The sequence below is a fragment of the Cotesia typhae genome, unplaced genomic scaffold (genome assembly GCF_013202065.1).
Source record: "Cotesia typhae breed Kobodo isofemale line unplaced genomic scaffold, CoteBio_Ctyphae contig_33, whole genome shotgun sequence".
NCBI lineage: Eukaryota > Metazoa > Arthropoda > Insecta > Hymenoptera > Braconidae > Cotesia > Cotesia typhae.
The window spans coordinates 599,959-618,941 of NW_027423741.1; the positions used below are offsets into that span (position 1 = coordinate 599,959).

General features: G+C 30.0%; 3 protein-coding genes across 8 annotated transcripts in view; 1 reads left to right on the forward strand and 2 right to left on the reverse strand.

The window, feature by feature from the left end:
- Nucleotides 1–16,831, reverse strand: part of LOC141526189 (protein kinase C-binding protein NELL1) — a 58,398-nt gene extending 41,567 nt beyond the window's left edge. For 3 of the 5 annotated variants that reach the window (XM_074241033.1, XM_074241032.1, XM_074241031.1), the window contains exon 1: nucleotides 1,588–2,557. In XM_074241033.1, coding sequence (XP_074097134.1) covers nucleotides 1,588–2,146 — 559 coding nt within the window. In that variant the 5' untranslated portion in view covers nucleotides 2,147–2,557. Of the gene's footprint in view, nucleotides 1–1,587; nucleotides 2,559–16,287 lie in introns of those variants that run through there. The other 2 variants (XM_074241034.1, XM_074241030.1) reach the window with 2 other exon arrangements.
- LOC141526191 (uncharacterized) lies at nucleotides 13,155–15,866 on the reverse strand. Of its 2 annotated transcripts, none has more exons than XM_074241037.1 (7): nucleotides 15,497–15,866; nucleotides 15,233–15,411; nucleotides 14,993–15,158; nucleotides 14,418–14,635; nucleotides 14,169–14,333; nucleotides 13,907–14,085; nucleotides 13,155–13,635 (listed from the first exon to the last, which is right to left on the reverse strand). In XM_074241037.1, the coding sequence occupies exons 2-7, from the start codon at nucleotides 15,340–15,342 to the stop codon at nucleotides 13,496–13,498; spliced, it is 978 nt and encodes a 325-aa protein (XP_074097138.1). In that variant the 5' UTR covers nucleotides 15,343–15,411; nucleotides 15,497–15,866; the 3' UTR covers nucleotides 13,155–13,495. The 2 variants fall into 2 exon arrangements, with proteins under 2 accessions (XP_074097138.1, XP_074097136.1); XM_074241035.1 differs by having other exon boundaries at nucleotides 15,233–15,398; nucleotides 15,497–15,865.
- A 446-nt stretch (nucleotides 16,832–17,277) lies between the features above and the next one.
- Nucleotides 17,278–18,646, forward strand: Prosbeta1 (proteasome beta1 subunit). Its single transcript, XM_074241106.1, has 5 exons — nucleotides 17,278–17,438; nucleotides 17,546–17,613; nucleotides 17,725–17,856; nucleotides 18,003–18,277; nucleotides 18,365–18,646. The coding sequence occupies exons 1-5, from the start codon at nucleotides 17,349–17,351 to the stop codon at nucleotides 18,490–18,492; spliced, it is 693 nt and encodes a 230-aa protein (XP_074097207.1). The 5' UTR covers nucleotides 17,278–17,348; the 3' UTR covers nucleotides 18,493–18,646.
- Nucleotides 18,647–18,983: the final 337 nt, after the last annotated feature.

Below are 18,983 nucleotides of genomic sequence, written 5' to 3' on the forward strand. Positions count from 1 at the left end.
ATCCTTGCTACTGCCCAATTTTTATTTTAATCACAAGTCTACATTTTTTTTTTTTTTTTTTTTTTTTCCTAAAATATTATTATGACTATTTTTTGCTGTTATTTACATTCGTGCCAATTTATAGAAGGCTAATAATAAAAAAATTGGCGATTGCTGTCTACGGATTGACAACGACAATATGTTTGATGTGATACCAGTCAGACCCCGTGAAAAAAAAAATTTTTTTTAGATAAATTATATCGTTAATTCAAAGAATTTAAAAAAATTTTATAATTAAATTAAATATCAAAGATTATAATTATTCTGGATGAATTAAATATTAAAGATTTGAATATGAATAAAAATTGGCTAACATTATCATTTAAAAATAAATTTTTTCAACAGAGGGATGCTCGATAAAAAATAGATATACATTTAATTTAAACGATGTCTTCGGTTTATCTGATGTCTAGATCTTGTCTGATCCAGTATCGTTAGGTTCGGTATCAGTATCAGTATCAGTACAGAACAGAACACAAATGAGAAGAGCCCGTGTTGGGTCTGTGTAAGGGAAAAAAGGAGAAGAAGGAGAATAAATAAGAATGAGATATAGCGTGTCAGTGACATGAGTGAAACGGTCCATCCGAGTATAGGTAGCGCGCGAAAAAATACACTCTTGGCACCCGGAATCCGCAAACCAAGACGTAGGGATAAATAACAGCGTTGACTACGTGGGCGCGGCTCGAAAGTGTCTGCGAGACATACGCTACGATATTTTCTCCGCGACGAGACTGCGTCCGCTGACTCCTAATGTATGATAATATATATGTATAATGTATATATTTTTTTATTTTATATTATATACTTGTATGTGGAGTAAGAAGTGATAAAAGAACATAAAGCCGAGCTACAAGCACGGTCCGTACAATTGCCAATATACTATTTTTTCTTGCTGATTCTTACTGCTTTAATATTTTTCTTTTATATATCATTATTATTATTATTATTACTTTTTTTTCGTAGAATTTAATAGAGATATCAAACTTTAGACAAGATTATTCGCTCAAGGTAGATGTACAATTGTTCTGTATAACAAATACTCTAAGAAAATCCTGTGAGTTGACAGAGATCAGAGCTTACATCCCGCTGTTTAAATTGAAAAATTAAAAGTTAGTGTGCAAGAAAAGGGAGAACCGAAATGGGGTTACTGTGAATCTTGTTTTTTACTTCTTTTTAGAATGAATAAATGGAATAAATTTCAATTTTTTGCGAGTGGAGTAGAATATCTCTCAAGTGAAAAGTTGGAAAAAATTTTCTTAAGAATTTTTCTCTGTTTCAAGACAATAACAAGTATAATAAAATTTTGTCAAATATTTAATTGAAAATGATTTATTTGCAAATCAAAATAAGTCCAAGTTAAAGATATTATATATAAATAATAACATGTTGGTTTATTAAAAGTTATTTTTTCTTTTCGGAGCATAAATTTTCTAAAAGCCCACATAAAATTTGGTGTAGTAAAAACATGAGCATGTATGTCCAAAAATGATTTATACACAAGATAAAATCTTAAGAAGTATAAAATAAATAAAAAAATAAGAACGGTACCTGGTGGGAAGAAAAGTGCGAGGAAGGTAACGGCGATGGCAAAAAGAAGGAAGACGATGCCGTGATTCCGCGCCCTTCCGCGTTGTTGTCTTGCTTGTTGCAGTACCGTAGTTCTTGTGTTATTACCAATATTATTATTTTTATCCTTACTTTTATTACAATTATAATTAATATTATTATTATTATTATTATTATTATTATTATTATTATTATTATTATTATTATTACACTTTATAAATCTACTGTCGGTGAATTTAAAATTAACAAACTGGGCATATTTATCGTGTTGGTAATCCTTGACCGGGAGCTGCCAGAGTCTGTCCTGGTCAACGAGGGTGGTGTCAGCCCTGACTCTCTGCACACCACAGAAACCAGACGTGAAATTCGCCGGAAGTGGTGCCGAAGAATTGTGACCTCTTGACGTCGGAAAGGACAGTGACCCGGAATAATCCTTGAGGTTTCCGTGAGGTTCTACCGGCGTTACCGTAACCGCTCGATTACGAGGATTACGATTTCGACGCTGGTGGGTGCGTGCCCTCTGGGTAGGCGGGCCGATCATGGCCTGGACCGGGCCCAGCGGGAACTGGTCTCGTCAGCGTTTCCGGTCAACAGCGTTTCCGCCTGCTTCCTTACCAGCTAACAGCTCCTGTACCGATCTACGAGGCATCACCACGACTGACAACAACTGGCACACTTTTAACAACTGCCCTGATAACACTTCTCCTTTTTTTTTTTTTACTGTTTATCTTTATTTATTTTTTTATTTTTTCTTCAATAAATAAAGCTCCAATCGAATATTTTAAAATTACTATTTTACTTTTATCACTTTACATTAAAATAAATTTAATAATAAATATTATTAAAATTTATGTTAATAATTTTTTTTTTTTAATATTAATACGGAGTTGTGCGCGTACCGTGATTAGCCCTGTCGCGAACCGACAGCAAGACGTCCCGTACCGCGGTTGACGTGAAGAAGATCCGACGTCGACGTCGAATATATGTATATGCATATATATGTATTTCTATATAAATATATATATATATATATATATATATATATATATATATATATATATATATATATATATAACGGTAGGGAGGCAACGACTGTAGTCGAGAAACCCTCTAACCGGGCCACCAACGGCAAAACCGTCTCAATCTCAATCTCTATTCTCAATGAAGGTGAAATTTATATTAAATATTAATATTAACAAAATAAAATAAGTTTTATTAAAGTCACTTTTCTTGTAATTATTTAATTTATTTATTATTTTTATAACTCTACTCCTTTTTTAAGACTCAACTTTATTACAATACTCCCTCGAAAAATATAAAAATTCACTGTTATTAAATAATTAACACACTAAAAATCCAAACTCATTTTATTTAATATATATTTATAATTTATCAATGTAAATTATACATCACAACTATTCACTCCGATCGCCTTGTGTCTGTCCACGCGGTCACCTGGAGTTTCAACCCCCGCTCGCGAACCTGTCACGGCGCAGACTCAAAGGTGTCAAACGTGAGAGGGTACCTAGTACATACACTAGTGTTATGTGTGTTCTAATATTTTTTTAAAAATAATAATAATAATAATAATAATAATAATAATAATAACAATAATAATAATAATAATAATAATAATAATAATACTATAAATATGAAAAATGGAGCAATTTTTTGTATTTTTATTGAAAACTTTTCACATTAATTAATAAAAATATTGTTCACTTAATTTAAATAATTTATATTCGTAGTTATGTTATTAATTACTTAACCGGTGACACTGCACTTCCGTCTTTGTAGATGTCTTAGCTTTAATATTTCACGAAACCTCGTATGCAATTGACAAGTACTGTTGTTGTTATCATTGTTATTATTAATAATAATTAGGCGAAATTTATTCCTAGTAATAATTGACAATAGTGATTTAAATAGTGTCGGTGTGTAATAATTGATGAAATTTATTTTATTACTGGATAAAAATATAAGGGAGTAAAATTTTTTAGTGAAGTAAAAAGTAGCGAAACCGACGACACGAGTCGGCACGTTAGTGTCCCGGTAGCTCGAAATTAACGCGGCCTGAATACGAAGCGGCATTGGCTGATAGTCGACGGGGAGTTCGTTGAAGACTGCCGCGGCGCTCTGACTACTGAGCTGAGGGCTCACCAGCAGCTTGGCGTAACGCGGCACACACGCACGTCCAACACGGGCGCCGACCGTCAGCGCCGAACCTTTTGCCGCACGCGCGTCGATTCGTACCACCAAACCAAACCAAACCAAACGGGCGAGTAAAGCTGTCGGTGGTAGTAATAGTAAAAGTAGTAAAGATAGTGCTGCTAATAGTAGTAGTAGTAGTAGTAGTAGTAGTAGTAGGACTGCCAGTGGTGGTGCTACTGGTGGTGGTCGGTGGTGGAGTAGCAACAGCAGCGCCAACGACGGCGTCGCGACGGCGGGTTTACTTGACACCCCGCGAGTCCCCTTAGAGCCATCGTCCTGGCGAATCGATGCTCTGTGTCTGAAGCTCCGCGACCTGCCGAGAACCGAGAACCGAGTTTCAGTAGAGAAACCTTCCTCCCCCCTCTCTCCTCTCTGCTTCTCATCCTCTTCCTCATGCTCGGCACTACATCTTGTACTTTATTGTCTCCGTTTCTTATTCTGGCAATAATTTTAATTCACCACTTCTACTTCTACTTCTTCTTCTTCTTCTTCTTCTTCTTCTTCTTCTTCTTCTTCGTCTTCTTCTTCTTCTTCTTTTTAGTTTTTGTCTTCAATTTATTTTTAATAATCTTTAACATTTTCTTTTCCAGATCAAAGATCTTTTATCCACCAGCTACGCGAATAATCCAAAATTTATCATCATTATAAAAAAACAAAAAACCCCAGTTAAATGTTATTTGATACCGAGTAATGCTTTATAAATAACAATTTCCTCGGATTGATTTTAAGTTAATTATTACTATTTCTCTTGGAAAATAATAAATTTTGTTGAAAACTTTTATTATATAATCTGGAATAATAACTTGGATAATTTTAAAGTTAAAATAGTATTTTCCTACAGATAAATTCAAAAATTTCGTATTTTTAGTATAAATTTTTTCAACTGAATATTAAAACTACTATTTGAAACTTTATTATTTAATAAAATTACTGCAACTTATTAATAATAATTTATTAAATAAATTACGTAAAATATTACCGTCTCAATTACTTTAAAAGCAAAGCAAAATTATTTTTTCAATTTTTCTCTCCACGGAAACAAACACCTTTAATATTACCAATTCAATGATGTTTACAACTTTATCGAGTTTAAAAGTGCCAACATTAAAACTTTTTCCAAGCAAAAAACAATAACTTTTGTTCACTTCTATAAAATTTATAAGAACAAACTCTCCGAGCGGAGAATTTATCATAAGAAAAAAAAGTGTTAGACTAAAAATAATTCCCCAGTCATCAATATCCCCGGAATTTTCCGATTAGTGAGACCTAAGATTAAGAGATAACGTTATTATTATTATGAATACTTTTTCAGATCGGAGTTGTAATATAGCATGCGCCCAAGTGGAACTCACAACTTTCTTCCTCCTTCGTACTGGTGTGGGACTTAACTTTTCTATTTTTTGTTCGGTTATTATTTTAAACACCAACACTTTTTCTCTCTTGGCGTGAATGGACAGCAGGCAAACAGGGGGCAAAAGCACCTGGAGGTACTGGGTGGCCGTCCTCGACGCCACCAGGTGGTTGCAACTTGTTGTCGTTGTTGGTCCCCGCGTGGCCCTTTACTTTTTAATCCGCTACTTGTGAACTGATATTAACTAATATCTACAACTAGCATCATTGCACTTTAATAGAGTTTTAGGTAAAATTTATAATTTTTTACTCCAAAAAAAATTTTTGAATGAAAAAAAAAAAAAAATCTTTACTACACAATTAGAACAATTTATTAACGAGTTAATTTTTAATAAAATCACAATCTCCGTCATAAATCACAAGCATAAATATACAATTAAAATAAATAATATCGATTAACTGTAGATAAATTTAATCCTACACGACAGAGTGTCATTCATTGGGTCTCTTATTGTTGTTATAGAATGCAACATTACGTGACATTTGAATATAAAATACCGAGTGCACGAGAATCAAAGCCCGGATCCGAGAAGTATAATAAAATGAGAGTTAACAAAAACTTCAACTGGTGAAATATCTTATATATATAATATTTATTTTGACCGTAAGTGAATTACATTGAGTAATGTTCCATTAGTTTGTATTTGTGGAAATATATTGAGCATCTATTTGTCGATTTATCTGGTGCATTATAGAGACTACGGAGATTGTCATAGGAATAAAGGACTGCACAGTAGCATAGCCGGGGCGCAAAGCACTTTTATTTGAAGCTAAATGAAAATTTGCAGCTGTCGTTCCGCATCATTTGTGCCGCTTGTTAAGTTATCTTCACTACTGAATGATTTTTTGATCTGCATCGATTCACTTTATTTCAATGACGTATAATACAGTTCAATCACAATACCATTGTTAATAAAAAAAAAATAATAATAATAAGAAATAAATTCGAATAAAATTTGCAGTTAAATTTAATCGAATAAAACAGCAATTGTTAAGTATAATAAAATTATTGACCATAATGTGAATAATGTGTGTATGCGTGATGGCACGCGCCAACTATTCCTCCTGTCCCTCCCTCAACAAAACTTGCTTGAGTCATTTTTAATGCCAGACGGCACGTCCAACTTTCAAAGGATAAGGATCTTTTCCTGAGGGGTGCTGGGACCTCTTTAAGTTGTCGACCGGACTGACTGTTACATTCAAGTGTTAACTCCTTACTCCTTAAACCTTATTGTAGGTTTTAGAAAAAAACAAACATTAACAAACAGTTGTTCGAAATTACGGGTAACTAATGACGGGTTTGTCCGGAAAAAAAAAAAAAAAAAAAAAAAAAAACAGAGTTGATTTTTAAGAACTCTCATGAATTTGATTAATGATTTAGACTAAAAATTCAAACCCGAAACTAAATGAAATGATGTGGAACAATTAAAAAAATATTTATGGTCGATTTTTAAATAAAAAATGCTTATTTATAATATAACTTTTGAACTAAGCTTCTGTTTAAGAGTATTGATCAAATTTAAAATTTTGTTTTTATTTAATAATACTATAAGAAGCTTATATAGTTTTCTCAGCACTATTATAACTGTTGATATTATTTGTAAGGTTTATCCGTTAAAAGAGTTAAAAAGAAAAGCTATTAAAGTGTTATCACAGAGTGCCAAGCATCAGTACATAAAAGCTTCAAAGATTTGAGACTGAACAAAAAGTTTTGCGATACTTTAGACGTTTTATAAATTTATAAAGCTTCTGATAGCTTATGCAAAGCGATACTTATCCTGAAACAGATATAACACTCTTAGTGAACAGTGAAACGTTTAATTAATTATTTTTCAAGTTTTTACTTTTTCTGTAAAAATATTGAAAATTATGATATTACAGAAGAACTTAAATAACTGAGCTTATTGAACTTGAAATAGAATGAAAATTAAATCTTATTGAAGCTCTCCGATCACCACGAACTATCTCGAAACTTTATTGAATAATAAGATTCTACAGCTCCGAAAAATCTAGCCAATCATGTTTCCACTATCATAATAATATTGAATCCTATTTAGTGCATCTGGTCGTTCATTTTCTTTCGCTCCATTCTGATTCTCTTTTACAAATCTACATTATTATAACTGTAATATTTATTATCATTATTATATTAATATATAAATATTATTTTATACCAGTAGTCAAAGATACATATGTATGCATACCCGCGGATGCACACGGTATAGTTTCCAGCTTCATGCATATTGTATGCTAACGATTATCGACGATTGAATTCGACATAACTAATCAAGCATTTATTGAAAATTACGCCAATAATTTGTCGGTACTGTGAATATAAATATAAATACCGGAGATCGAACTCTGAATTTATAATTTATATAAATGTGTTATTATATTTACAAGCTCGTAAATAAACATGTTATTATAAAAAAATTGAGTAAAATTTAATTGACAAGTATTTAATATTAATTCAAAAACACCGGCAGTGAAAAAAATAAATAAGAGCAATAATTAATATTTTTAAACGTTGGGGTGTTTTGTTAATTTTAACATAATTGTTGGTAATATGCACCCTCTTTAATATAATTTCAAATATTTGACTAATAATCGACAGGGGCGTTATATTCAACCTTTTACTGCAGTTGGTAAGTTTTTAAATGTACAACACATCGATATATATATTACTGTAAATTTAAGGGTAATTAAATTTTACGCCGATACGTTTCAGTGCACTAAGTACGATTATTTATGAGAACAATAACAATTACATTTTAATAAATAATCAATAATGAGGGTGATTTGTCGGAAAAAAAAAAAAAAAAAAAAAAAAAAACAATAATTTGATAAAACTGTGGAATAGTATTTATAAATTCCGTTGTAAATTCATTAAAAACATTTTTCAAGTAATGACCAACATAATCTCGTATAATAAAACCAGTAGTCTAACCAGCTCATACATTTCCCTACACGTAATAGAACGTTTGCATTCGGTAAAAATAAAAGTAAAAATGCTATCAGTTTTATAGGCGGCATTTATTCTTCAGTATGTAAAATCAATAATATAAAACCATTAATATATGTACACGATTATATCATCAGATATTTTTAAAAATACACAAACATTTCTTTAATCATAAAATCGATAAACAAATTTTATTCGTGTTTATTCAATATTAATAATTGTTCCCGTTCAACGGCGAGCATATTGTCTATAAATTTGTTAGATTACTAGAAGTTCCACTAATTTATTAAAATTTTTCTGTATCTATTTTCAGATAACGTTTTGCTGATATATCTACGTACGTACATATATAAACTGGAATTCCTTTCAATACTTTATTCCATTAATAATGTCTGGTTATTGATCTCGTTTTTATAAATTTTTTATAAATGTACAGTTTTATTCATTTTTAAACTCCCTTACAAGTGATAAATATTACACGGATTTTTATCGAATGTACGATGAAAATTGATAATATCAAAGTGTTTTAAAATGTACCTTGATGGTTGAAATTCAATAATTTATATCAACTATTAAATTTATTTATTTTTCAACAATTCAACAGCTAAATAGATGAATCAACAAAATTTATATTTTTAGCTATTATAAGTTACGTTTAAGCTTGTGACCTAAAATTAATTATTGCTTATCGAGGTTAAGTATTCATTGAAGTTGCTAACAATCTTGTAAATTAATTATTTATGAATCCGTGTGTTAAAAATATCACACATGGTTTTATGTTACACCTGATGTCATAATTCGGGCAAGTGTTTACTTTGTATTCTTTCAGATTTTATGAAATAGTTGCTTTTTTTTTAAATAACTAAAAAGGTTAAAAATCAAAATAATGAATTTACTAATCCTTCAATAAATTACGACCAGGGATAAACGAACATTTAATTAATCCATAAATACAGTATGTATGAGGAAAACAATTACCTCATCTTCGTAACTACACATTGTAAATTTAATTCCTCTATCAAATTTCATTAATGGTTTATCATATTAAGGATATGGAGCCTAAATTGATGATAATAATAAACAATTGCCCTATCCTATTAAAAATTGTAATAATATAACAACCATAAAATTTTAGCAGACATGATTATTGGTTTATATATGTAGAAACTACTCGAGGTCAACAACCTAAATGAAATATGAGAATCGAGAAAAAATAAAATAAAAAAAAAAGTGAATAAAACTGTCAGTAAATCATTTTCTTTCAGCAATTATACGAAAGAAATATATATAAAAAAATAATTGACAATTTTCGGTCCAGCGAAGATGAAAAGAAGAGACGTATCGTAGGTGTGGTCGTGGTCTTTCTCATAATGGTAATATTACAACTGGGCCAAGCTAAGAAAGGGGTTAGAGTATTCAATATAGTAGTCTGAGAAAGGAGTTCAGTGACTACAGCAAAACTCGAATCGACATTGTTGGACTTGGCTTCCGGCCATTTTCTAGCTATTGATCCACGACGTTCTAGTCCTACACGTAATTATTATGGGAAGACGTATCCTAAATTACCTTAAATTTGTTGGAGAAAAAATTTTGATGATAAATCATAAATCAGAACGAATTTTTATACGACAGAGTAAGAGATTATATAATATGTCGACACGGGTTATAAAAAACGCGAGCTTATCTATCTATCAGTCAAGATAGACTAGGTATGTTGTTCTGGCGACTGGTCCCCCTCCCCCGGAAAATTTTTTGCTCATTCCTTACGCTTGCCACGTCACATAAACCAAGGCAAGCACGCACCCTTTTTGCCAACTAAGTCGAAGGGTCTAATGAGCTCTGAGAAGCGCGTGAGGGCGACCAGAAAACTTTTTTGACAGTGAGTTACGTTCCCGAGGATTATTTATTAGTTCCTTTTACGTCCCCACGGACAACAACTTTTGCAACTTGTATCTCACTCTTTCGATACTCCATTTTATGTTCAAAGAACCAATTTTGCTTCAATCTTTCTTCCAATTCTATAGTAATCTCGTTTGGGGTTCTATCAATAATCTACCAGAGAAATTTCCTTTTTTCCAATTTCCTCTTACACTATAAAAATTTATTGGACGAACTTATTATCTTTTTTGCTACCGAATTTTTGGTGTAAGTACTGATTGGATAAGAATTTAAATCGACGGAAATTCCTTAAAACTTAAAATATTTTAATAAATAGATTAAAGTTTTGATAAAACTTTCATAAATCGATACAATAAAGCTTTTAATATTGATGTTCATGACTCAATAATTTTTTTATTGAATTAAGTTAATTTTTTTTCGTGTGTCTAGATATACCTTTAATGAAATTCTCGTGGAATGCATTACAGAAAAAATAAGTGCTTGTATGAAAATGTAATTGTTGAGGAGTGCAACGTTGACCAACCCCGATCCATAACATCACGGTTCTAACTTATGTTATAAGTATCGATATACGAGCAGACTATTACCGAGTACGAGTTAAGATATAAAGGATGATGGTAAATACGTATTTACGTTGGTCGGTTGTACAAACGTAACGCCCATCGTTTGAATAAGCGTCGGCGATTTTCTGTCTGGTCTGATCAGGTCGTCTTTCTGTTGTCTGAGTGTATGTGTTCCATAAAAAGGTTAACGGTTAAATTTCACGACGTTGCGAATTATCAAAGGAAAAATTGTAATCATAAATTCCATTTTGTTTTATTTTTCCGAATGACAATTAGTTCCTTTGTCGAGATTATTCTTAGAGAAAAAGTGATGTTTTTCAATTAAATTTTCAGATATTTCAAAATCGATGAATAAAAAAATTAAATATAAATAATCCTCAACAATATGAAATTGCTCCACCACCTCGTTACCTTTAATTTCAGAAAGACAGAGTCATATCCGTAGAGCCGATTGTATTTCCTAAATTTCCGTAGTATCACTCATTCCCTCGTATGACATTCGATATCGCTGTTCAAACGGACACACATCGATACATCAAACATCACCGCGGATTATTTATTGGGGATTTTTATCTATATTTTTTGCAGGATTTAATACTATAAATGGTCAAACACATCGAGTATAAAATTAATTTTATCCAAGAAAATCATTTTGAACATCACATCTATAATTTTATAACTTTTTAAATATTCTATATAAAGCGCAAAGTTTGAAATAAACCCAAAATAAATCGATTGAATATTTAAAACGTATTGATATGAACTAACTATAAAAAGGCTAAAATTCAAGTTCACGAGAAACTTAAAATATGAAAATCAATTGATGAATTAAAATATATTCTATAATTATCGGGAAAATTAAAACTGGAATTATAACTAATAAATCAGTAATTACTTTAAATGGTTCATTTTAGTTATTGATGATACTTCTGGTTGTATAATCAATATTAAATAAAAAATAAGCATTTATTATCATTATTATAAATTGAGATATTATTATATTGGAGTACATATGTAGTATATAGCGTAGAAACAATTTGCGTAGCTACAGGCCGATATTAAATTGGATTCAGAGTTATGAATTATTGCCACCGGAGTAATAACTGATTCCGAAACTATTTGGCGCATTCCTATAACTAAAGGGTACATAGACATAGAACAGAGAAGGGTTTAAGAGGGAGATAGTGTTATCCGCATCGTATGAGCGCATACCTCTCAGTTTCTCGATGTAGTAGTTCTCAATGCTCTGAGAACCCGATTGTACTATAATCGATAGCCAGGAATTAGTTTGCCAAATAAAATTTTCTTTGTATATATTAATTTATAGTTAATTGAAATTTAATACGTAGTTAAATATTATCTTGTATCGCCTGTATTTTAAATTCAATTTCAACAGATCTTGACATGTGTTTGAAAATTGAATTTAGCGGGAAATTGCAGGGATGGTCTTTAGGGTCAACCGTTTTCCAGATTTTTTTTAAAAGTTACCAGAAGTACATTGAATAAAAAATTTATGAGTGAAATTTTGAACTTAAATATTTATGATTATCTTACTCGGTTTGGCTTTTAACGAGAATTTGTAAACCCTTCATTGAATCGAATCGATGAATGAGTTGAAAGTTAAACAACATGTTAAGGGATAAATAACCGGAGAATTCGCAATAATTTTAAAACCAAACTAATCAGAGCTTTAAGCTTTTAGTCAGTTGAATCGATACGTGCATTGCGTAAGCACCGAACATATACATATATGTATTTATTTCTCCGCTCGAGATCAACGAACCCTCTCCCGCAAATAATTTAATGGAGAAGCGCTTAAAGAGATTAGTATTTTTATTATAACACGTGTTTTATCATTTTTTTTTGTTTTTCAGTCATTACTTTAGTTTGAATTAAATTTTTTTTTTTTTTTTTTTTTTTTTTTTAGATAATTACCCTTTTCTGGAAGGGAGTATCAAATTTTTGCAGTATTGTTATTTATTTTTCTGCTATATTATGAATTTTTATGAAAAAAATTCAGTATTTAAAATGAATAATAACGAAGCCGCGCCCTATCACGTTGACATTTATCAACCGCAAATAATTAACTATATGCACTTTGGATCTAGTTGCATGTGTCAGGAACAAACATCCGACTGACAAAAAGTCGGTTGGTGTACAAACTTTAAGCACTTGCTTATAGTTAACATAAATAAATAATAACATATGAAAACGTACAACGAGAATGGTCCATTTGTTTGTATTTGTGATAAAAAGTTAATAAGATATTTAAAAAAAAAAAAAAAAAAAAATAGGAAAGAAATATTTACGGAAAATAAAATAGAACTAATGAAGAAGAAAAATAAGAAGGGAATCGAAATAAAAAATAACAACGTAAACAAGGATAAATGAGACCGCGGCAGGCTTAGAGGAAAAAGATGGAGAGGATCACCATAGTCGGTAGCAAGGATCAATACCTAACTACCACTACTATGACTTCAATAAAAAATACTAAGCCACTAATATAACTTGACATATTTCTAGATATTAATGGTTCTTTATCTGTACAATATTACATACGGTTATTGTACATATCGCTTGAGATTTTTATTACTTACAATATTGTTTTCTTCGTACAAATACATTATCAACTTTTGTACTGATAAACTTATAGCTATCCTTGTAGATAATAGGTCTCTTGTGAGTTCATTATTAATTACCTAAGTAGACATAAATATAAATATTAATTATTTGAATGATAAATTGTTACCAACAAACCTGTTGTTATGTGAAAAATAATTAGTATAAAATATAGTAAACATTCATTAAATGTAGACCATTGTAGATAAATGTTAAATGACACAATTCATTCAAAAAAATCGGCGACCTCGGCTAGCTCACGGGCACGAGCTTGTTCATGAGCCCATCGGTCTTCTGCAAGTTTGTCACTTACTGCCCATTTATCATGATAAACTCGTTGTCCGCAGGTTGGACATTTTTTACCGCCTAAAAATAAAATATAAAGTACACTATTTTATTTTAATTAAGGTCATACGGCACACTGGATTTTTTATTACCCAACATAAACATTGTAGTACTTCGGAGAATATAATTAAGTTTAATATTTATGTTCAATCATTTGTTTTTAAAATTTTTATTTTTTTTTTAAATAATGTTATTGGTTGCCGTATAGTTTTTTAAAAATTAAAAAAAAAACTCTAGAATTTATTGTTTGAAAAATTAAAATACGTAATTGGTATTGATAAAAAATATTTACCATGAAAAGGAGGCGTCTTCATGTATTTTAAAAGGCATTGCAGATGAAAAAGATGACCACAGTAGAGTCTTTCTACATGTAAGTCTGCATTTTCATCCAAAACGGCCTGCGCTGGGTTGACTGGAAGACACAAACCTTTGCACCATTGACATTTCTCATTGGGTAATAACTTCACGACTCTACATTTCCAATTTAATAACAATCGTAAGTCACAATAACATACAATTTTAAACGACCTCATTAAAGTATTAGTATTCTTTACCTTATTATAAAAGATACCACACAGTTTAATGAAGGTGACGGAGAGAACACTTGATTAATTTGTTTTCTGAGCGGCGGTTCCACACAACGACGCCCTAACTCTTGAGCTTGACCAATAAAGTAACGTGCGAACAACGGTGGAAAATTAGTTTCAACATCTCTTATACTACATAAATTTATAATATAAAATATATCCCATCGGTTAGTAAATTACAATAAAAAATTATAAATAAAAAAAAATTGAAAATACCTTATTGATGACAATGGATAATCGTCAGGTACACTTATTTTAAATTTGTAAAAATAATTATCTTGATAAATTTCCAAAAAAATTGACGATGATTTTTGTTTTAATTTGAAACTATCTCTTTCATTGAGAAGTTTTTTTATCAATGATATTTCGTCGTAACAACAAATTAGTGGATTGTCTTCAATGAAATTTTGAATTAATTTTAGTGTTGGTAAAATCTAAAATTTTATTTATTTTTGAAAGTTTAATTTTTAATTAATTTATTTATAAATTATTATTTTATATTATATTATTATTTTTGTACAAAGAAATAATTTTTCATCTAGTATTTTTAATTAAATACGAGTTTAGTATAGACACTTGAAGTTTTATTTATTTATTTATTTATTTAAACAAATTTTATGAAAAGTTTATACAATAATTACTCTAGTAAAATACAAAAATTAATTAGAGTTTACTAAATTAATATTTAATGAGTTAAACTATTTCATTTCTTTGACATAAACGAAAAGTAGAGATTAATACCAGATGAAATTAGTTCTTTATTACATGGCAATTAAAATAATTAAGTTCACCTGCGTTTTTCCTATTAAATTCTTACATTCTTTTTCACAAACTTCAGTCAGCTTCAACAACAACTTAGATGACAGTGTTTTACTTTTCAATTCAATCAAAAGCGGCTCTTGAGGATAATCGCTTGGAAATTGAATGCAAACGATTATTTTCTTAAATGTTGTGCGTCTGTTAATAATCATTAAAATTATTAATTTCCTTAAAAAAATTTACGACAAATTTTTAATATAAAAATAATTCACGTTATTTCTGCTCGAACCATAGCTGGAACACAGGAAACAAGTCGACTATCTTTGACGACATTCTCACAGAATTTTGATACTTGCTGAAGTTCATCATCAATAAATCCCATCGACAAATTCTATTTAAATTATCTTTTCCACTACAATTGCCAAGACAACTTTTAACCTAAAAAAAAAGACTAATTTTTTATTAACAATAATTAGAATATTTAGTGATAAATATTAGATTAATTAATAATAAATAATTAATAATTGCGTCCTAACCTTTTGGAGTAAAAAATACAAAATTTCTTGATTCAAATTTTTAAACAATTCACTGATAATATATGTTTTATAAAATACGAGGAATTTTGAAACAATTCTCTCAAGACATTGCTCATAGAGCTTATACGTCATAAAACGAATTTTTTTTTTAATGTTTATACAAATATATATATATTTTAATGCATGAGCCACTATACTCCAGATTGATATTGACCTTCAATATTTTATAATAATAACAGTACACCGAGTGCCGATAACTCGTAACACCAAAGAAAATATTTACAAAGATTAAGCGCAAATTGTTAGGTACTGACTGACTTGTGTAGTGATCAGCATTGTTGTAAATTTTTGCCGGTGTTAATGCTAATGTAAATGTCAAATATTGTCAAGCCGCTGGGGGCTGTTTACTTTTATTTTTTTTCTATGTTTTTATTGATAAAGTAGCTTTTATAAAAATTTGGGATGGCTGTCGGTAAGAATGGGATTTTAATATCAATATTGCGAGCCCGCGAAAAAATGAGTTGGAGTTTTAAATGAGTATGTTTTATTCGAGAATTATGATAAATTTTTATGATGGTAAAATTAGCCATAAAATAAAATTAGCAGACAGCTGACAATTTTCAGAATTTTTTTCATTAATTAAATTATTAAAAAAAAAATTAAAAGAAAAAATTCCACATGTAAAAAATTTGAAAAACTATAAGCATAATTTTAAGCATAAATTATAAAAAAAAAAAATCTTAAATAATGATTATGTATAAATAAATAAATAAAAAAAAGTGTCAACAAACCTCAGCAAAGAAATAATGGGCAAAAGGGTTGATCCGTCAGCTAACTACATCACTTAATTGCTATTTCTTTACTGTACGATGCCAGATGATGATGATGATGATGATGATGAAACTCTTTGATTGCTGGTAGTTTTTCATTATTCTTGACTTTTTTCGTTTATTGGAAAAATATATCACAATTTTCTGCAGCACTTTCACTATACCACTATTCACTAAACTAACTTTTACTAATACCACAATGACATTTAATTAATTTACTCGATTATTTAGAAATAGCAAAAATTTTCAAGATGGCGGAAACTTAAGTTATTATAATTAATTGTCAAATGTATTAATAAATAAAATTATAAATTGAGATCAAATATCAATAAAGAATTTATTATTTTCTAAAATTTAAGGAATAAGTTTAATACTTTGCAAAAATTATTATAACCTCCATTGATTCCGAACGACTTTCAAATTTAAAAATAATAAATTTGTGTTAATTTGACAATAATCTCATTCTTTTATATATTATTAATTGAAATAAAGTTAAATAAATACTTTTAAAATAAATTTCTGTCTTTCAAACATTCAGCAAATAAATGTGTAAAGAGCATAGAGCGTAAGCGTTGTGAAATAAGTGACGCCGGCCGTTACTCTGAGCGGAATCGGTGCGGTAACTGCGCATCTGCGCGTCTGAGTATGCGCGGGCGACCGCGGGACTTTTAAATAAAAATTAAATTAGCCGACATTTAAAAATTTTTAGAATATTTTTTTTACTGAAAAATTATTATAAAAAAAAAATTTCACTTTTAAAAAACATGAAAAACTGCAAGTGCAACTTTTAAAAAATTTTTTTTTTGTTGTAATTTGAGTATTAAAAAAAGTATTGTGACTTTTAGTCCAAATGATAACGTAGAACGTTACTGCCCATAAAAATAGTTCTCAGTTTATCTGCTAGAGACTCAAACTAAAACCAGTCAGCATTTTTCAACTCCTAAGTCAATTTACAATTGTGTATTTTATTAGCGAGAATTTTGTTGACCGCAAAGTTTATTTACGTAAAATAATTATAAAAAATGAATATCATACAGAATTTTGGTCCTGCAATGAATTTCGGATCTGATTCAATGGCTTCAGACTGGATGAATGCTGAAGCCAGCACTGGAGTAAGTTTTTTATTTATTTTTAAACTAAAAAATGTTTGTTTTAGGTTACAATGACATAGCAATCTTTAATTTAACTTATAAATTATTTTATTAATTTTTTATGACAGACCTCAATTATGGCGTGTGAATTTAATGGTGGAGTTGTGATTGGTGCTGATTCACGTGCAACTACTGGGTAAATTATTTTTTCTTGACACTTAATATAAATTGTCAAGCTTTTAAATAAACAATTTTATTGAGCCGGAAAAATTTATTAATTCTATTAACAATTAAATGATTTTTGCAGAGCATACATTAGCAACAGGACAGCCGACAAGCTGACCAAAATTACTGACAATATTTACTGCTGTCGTTCTGGTTCCGCTGCAGACACTCAAGCGATTGCAGATATTGTCGCGTATCACTTAGGTTTCCATCAGTAAGTTGTTAGATAATTTATTAATTTTTTTTTTAATATAACAATCATAATGACACTTAAGTTGACAAACATTAAGAATTATATGACAAGAATTGAATTATTGTAAAAAAAAAATAAATTAATATAAAAATAAAATTTTTTTACAGAATGGAATTAGGGACCCAGCCCAAAGTTGAAACAGCCGCCAATGTATTCCGCGAGATGTGCTATAACTACCGTGATTCACTTGTCGCCGGAATCTTGGTAGCAGGATACGACTCCCAAAAAGGGGGACAAGTCTACAGCATCCCAATTGGAGGAATGTGTGTCCGACAACCAATTTCCATAGGTGGATCCGGATCAACCTACGTCTACGGTTATGTTGATGCTCACTACAAGCCCAACATGACCAAGGATGAAACTGTTGAGCTGATTACAAACAGTAAATAAATTTCAGTCCTTGTTATTCATAATTATCCATAAAATATAATATTCAGCTGATTAAAACAATGGAAAAATTTATCAACAGCTCTTGCACTGGCGATGAGCCGCGACGGAAGCAGTGGTGGTGTCATTCGTCTTGGAATAATAACCGAAGCAGGCGTGGAACGTCGTGTAATTCTTGGCGACGAATTACCTAAATTCTGGGAAGGATAAATTTCTGTAAGAAGAATCAGTTGATTATTTTTAATCTGCATTTTTCATACGGTAATCACAATAAAGATAAAAAAAAAAAATAAATAAAAATAATAAATTCTTCATACAAGGTTGGTTTATAAATAAAACATAATTGATTTAAACGGATACATAAGTGTAAGTAATTGAATTTTCTTCCCTTGTTAAATTAATAAAATAACGTAGGTCACTCAACAATTTACTTATTCATTAATTGATAATAATAACAATAATAATAATAACAGATATTATTACCCATAAAGGTCAATGTGGAATTGTACTCTGAACTTCCGTGTAGTTGATAAAAAGATTAAGTCATTTAAAGCCATCTAGTTTTTTATTTTACTAGATAGATCTACACGAATCTGTATGATCCTAATGGTACTATCAAAATATACATCAATATTATATGCGTGTATTAGTATATTTATATATAAATGGCTTCCTAAATTTAGGCCAAATTATTCAATTGT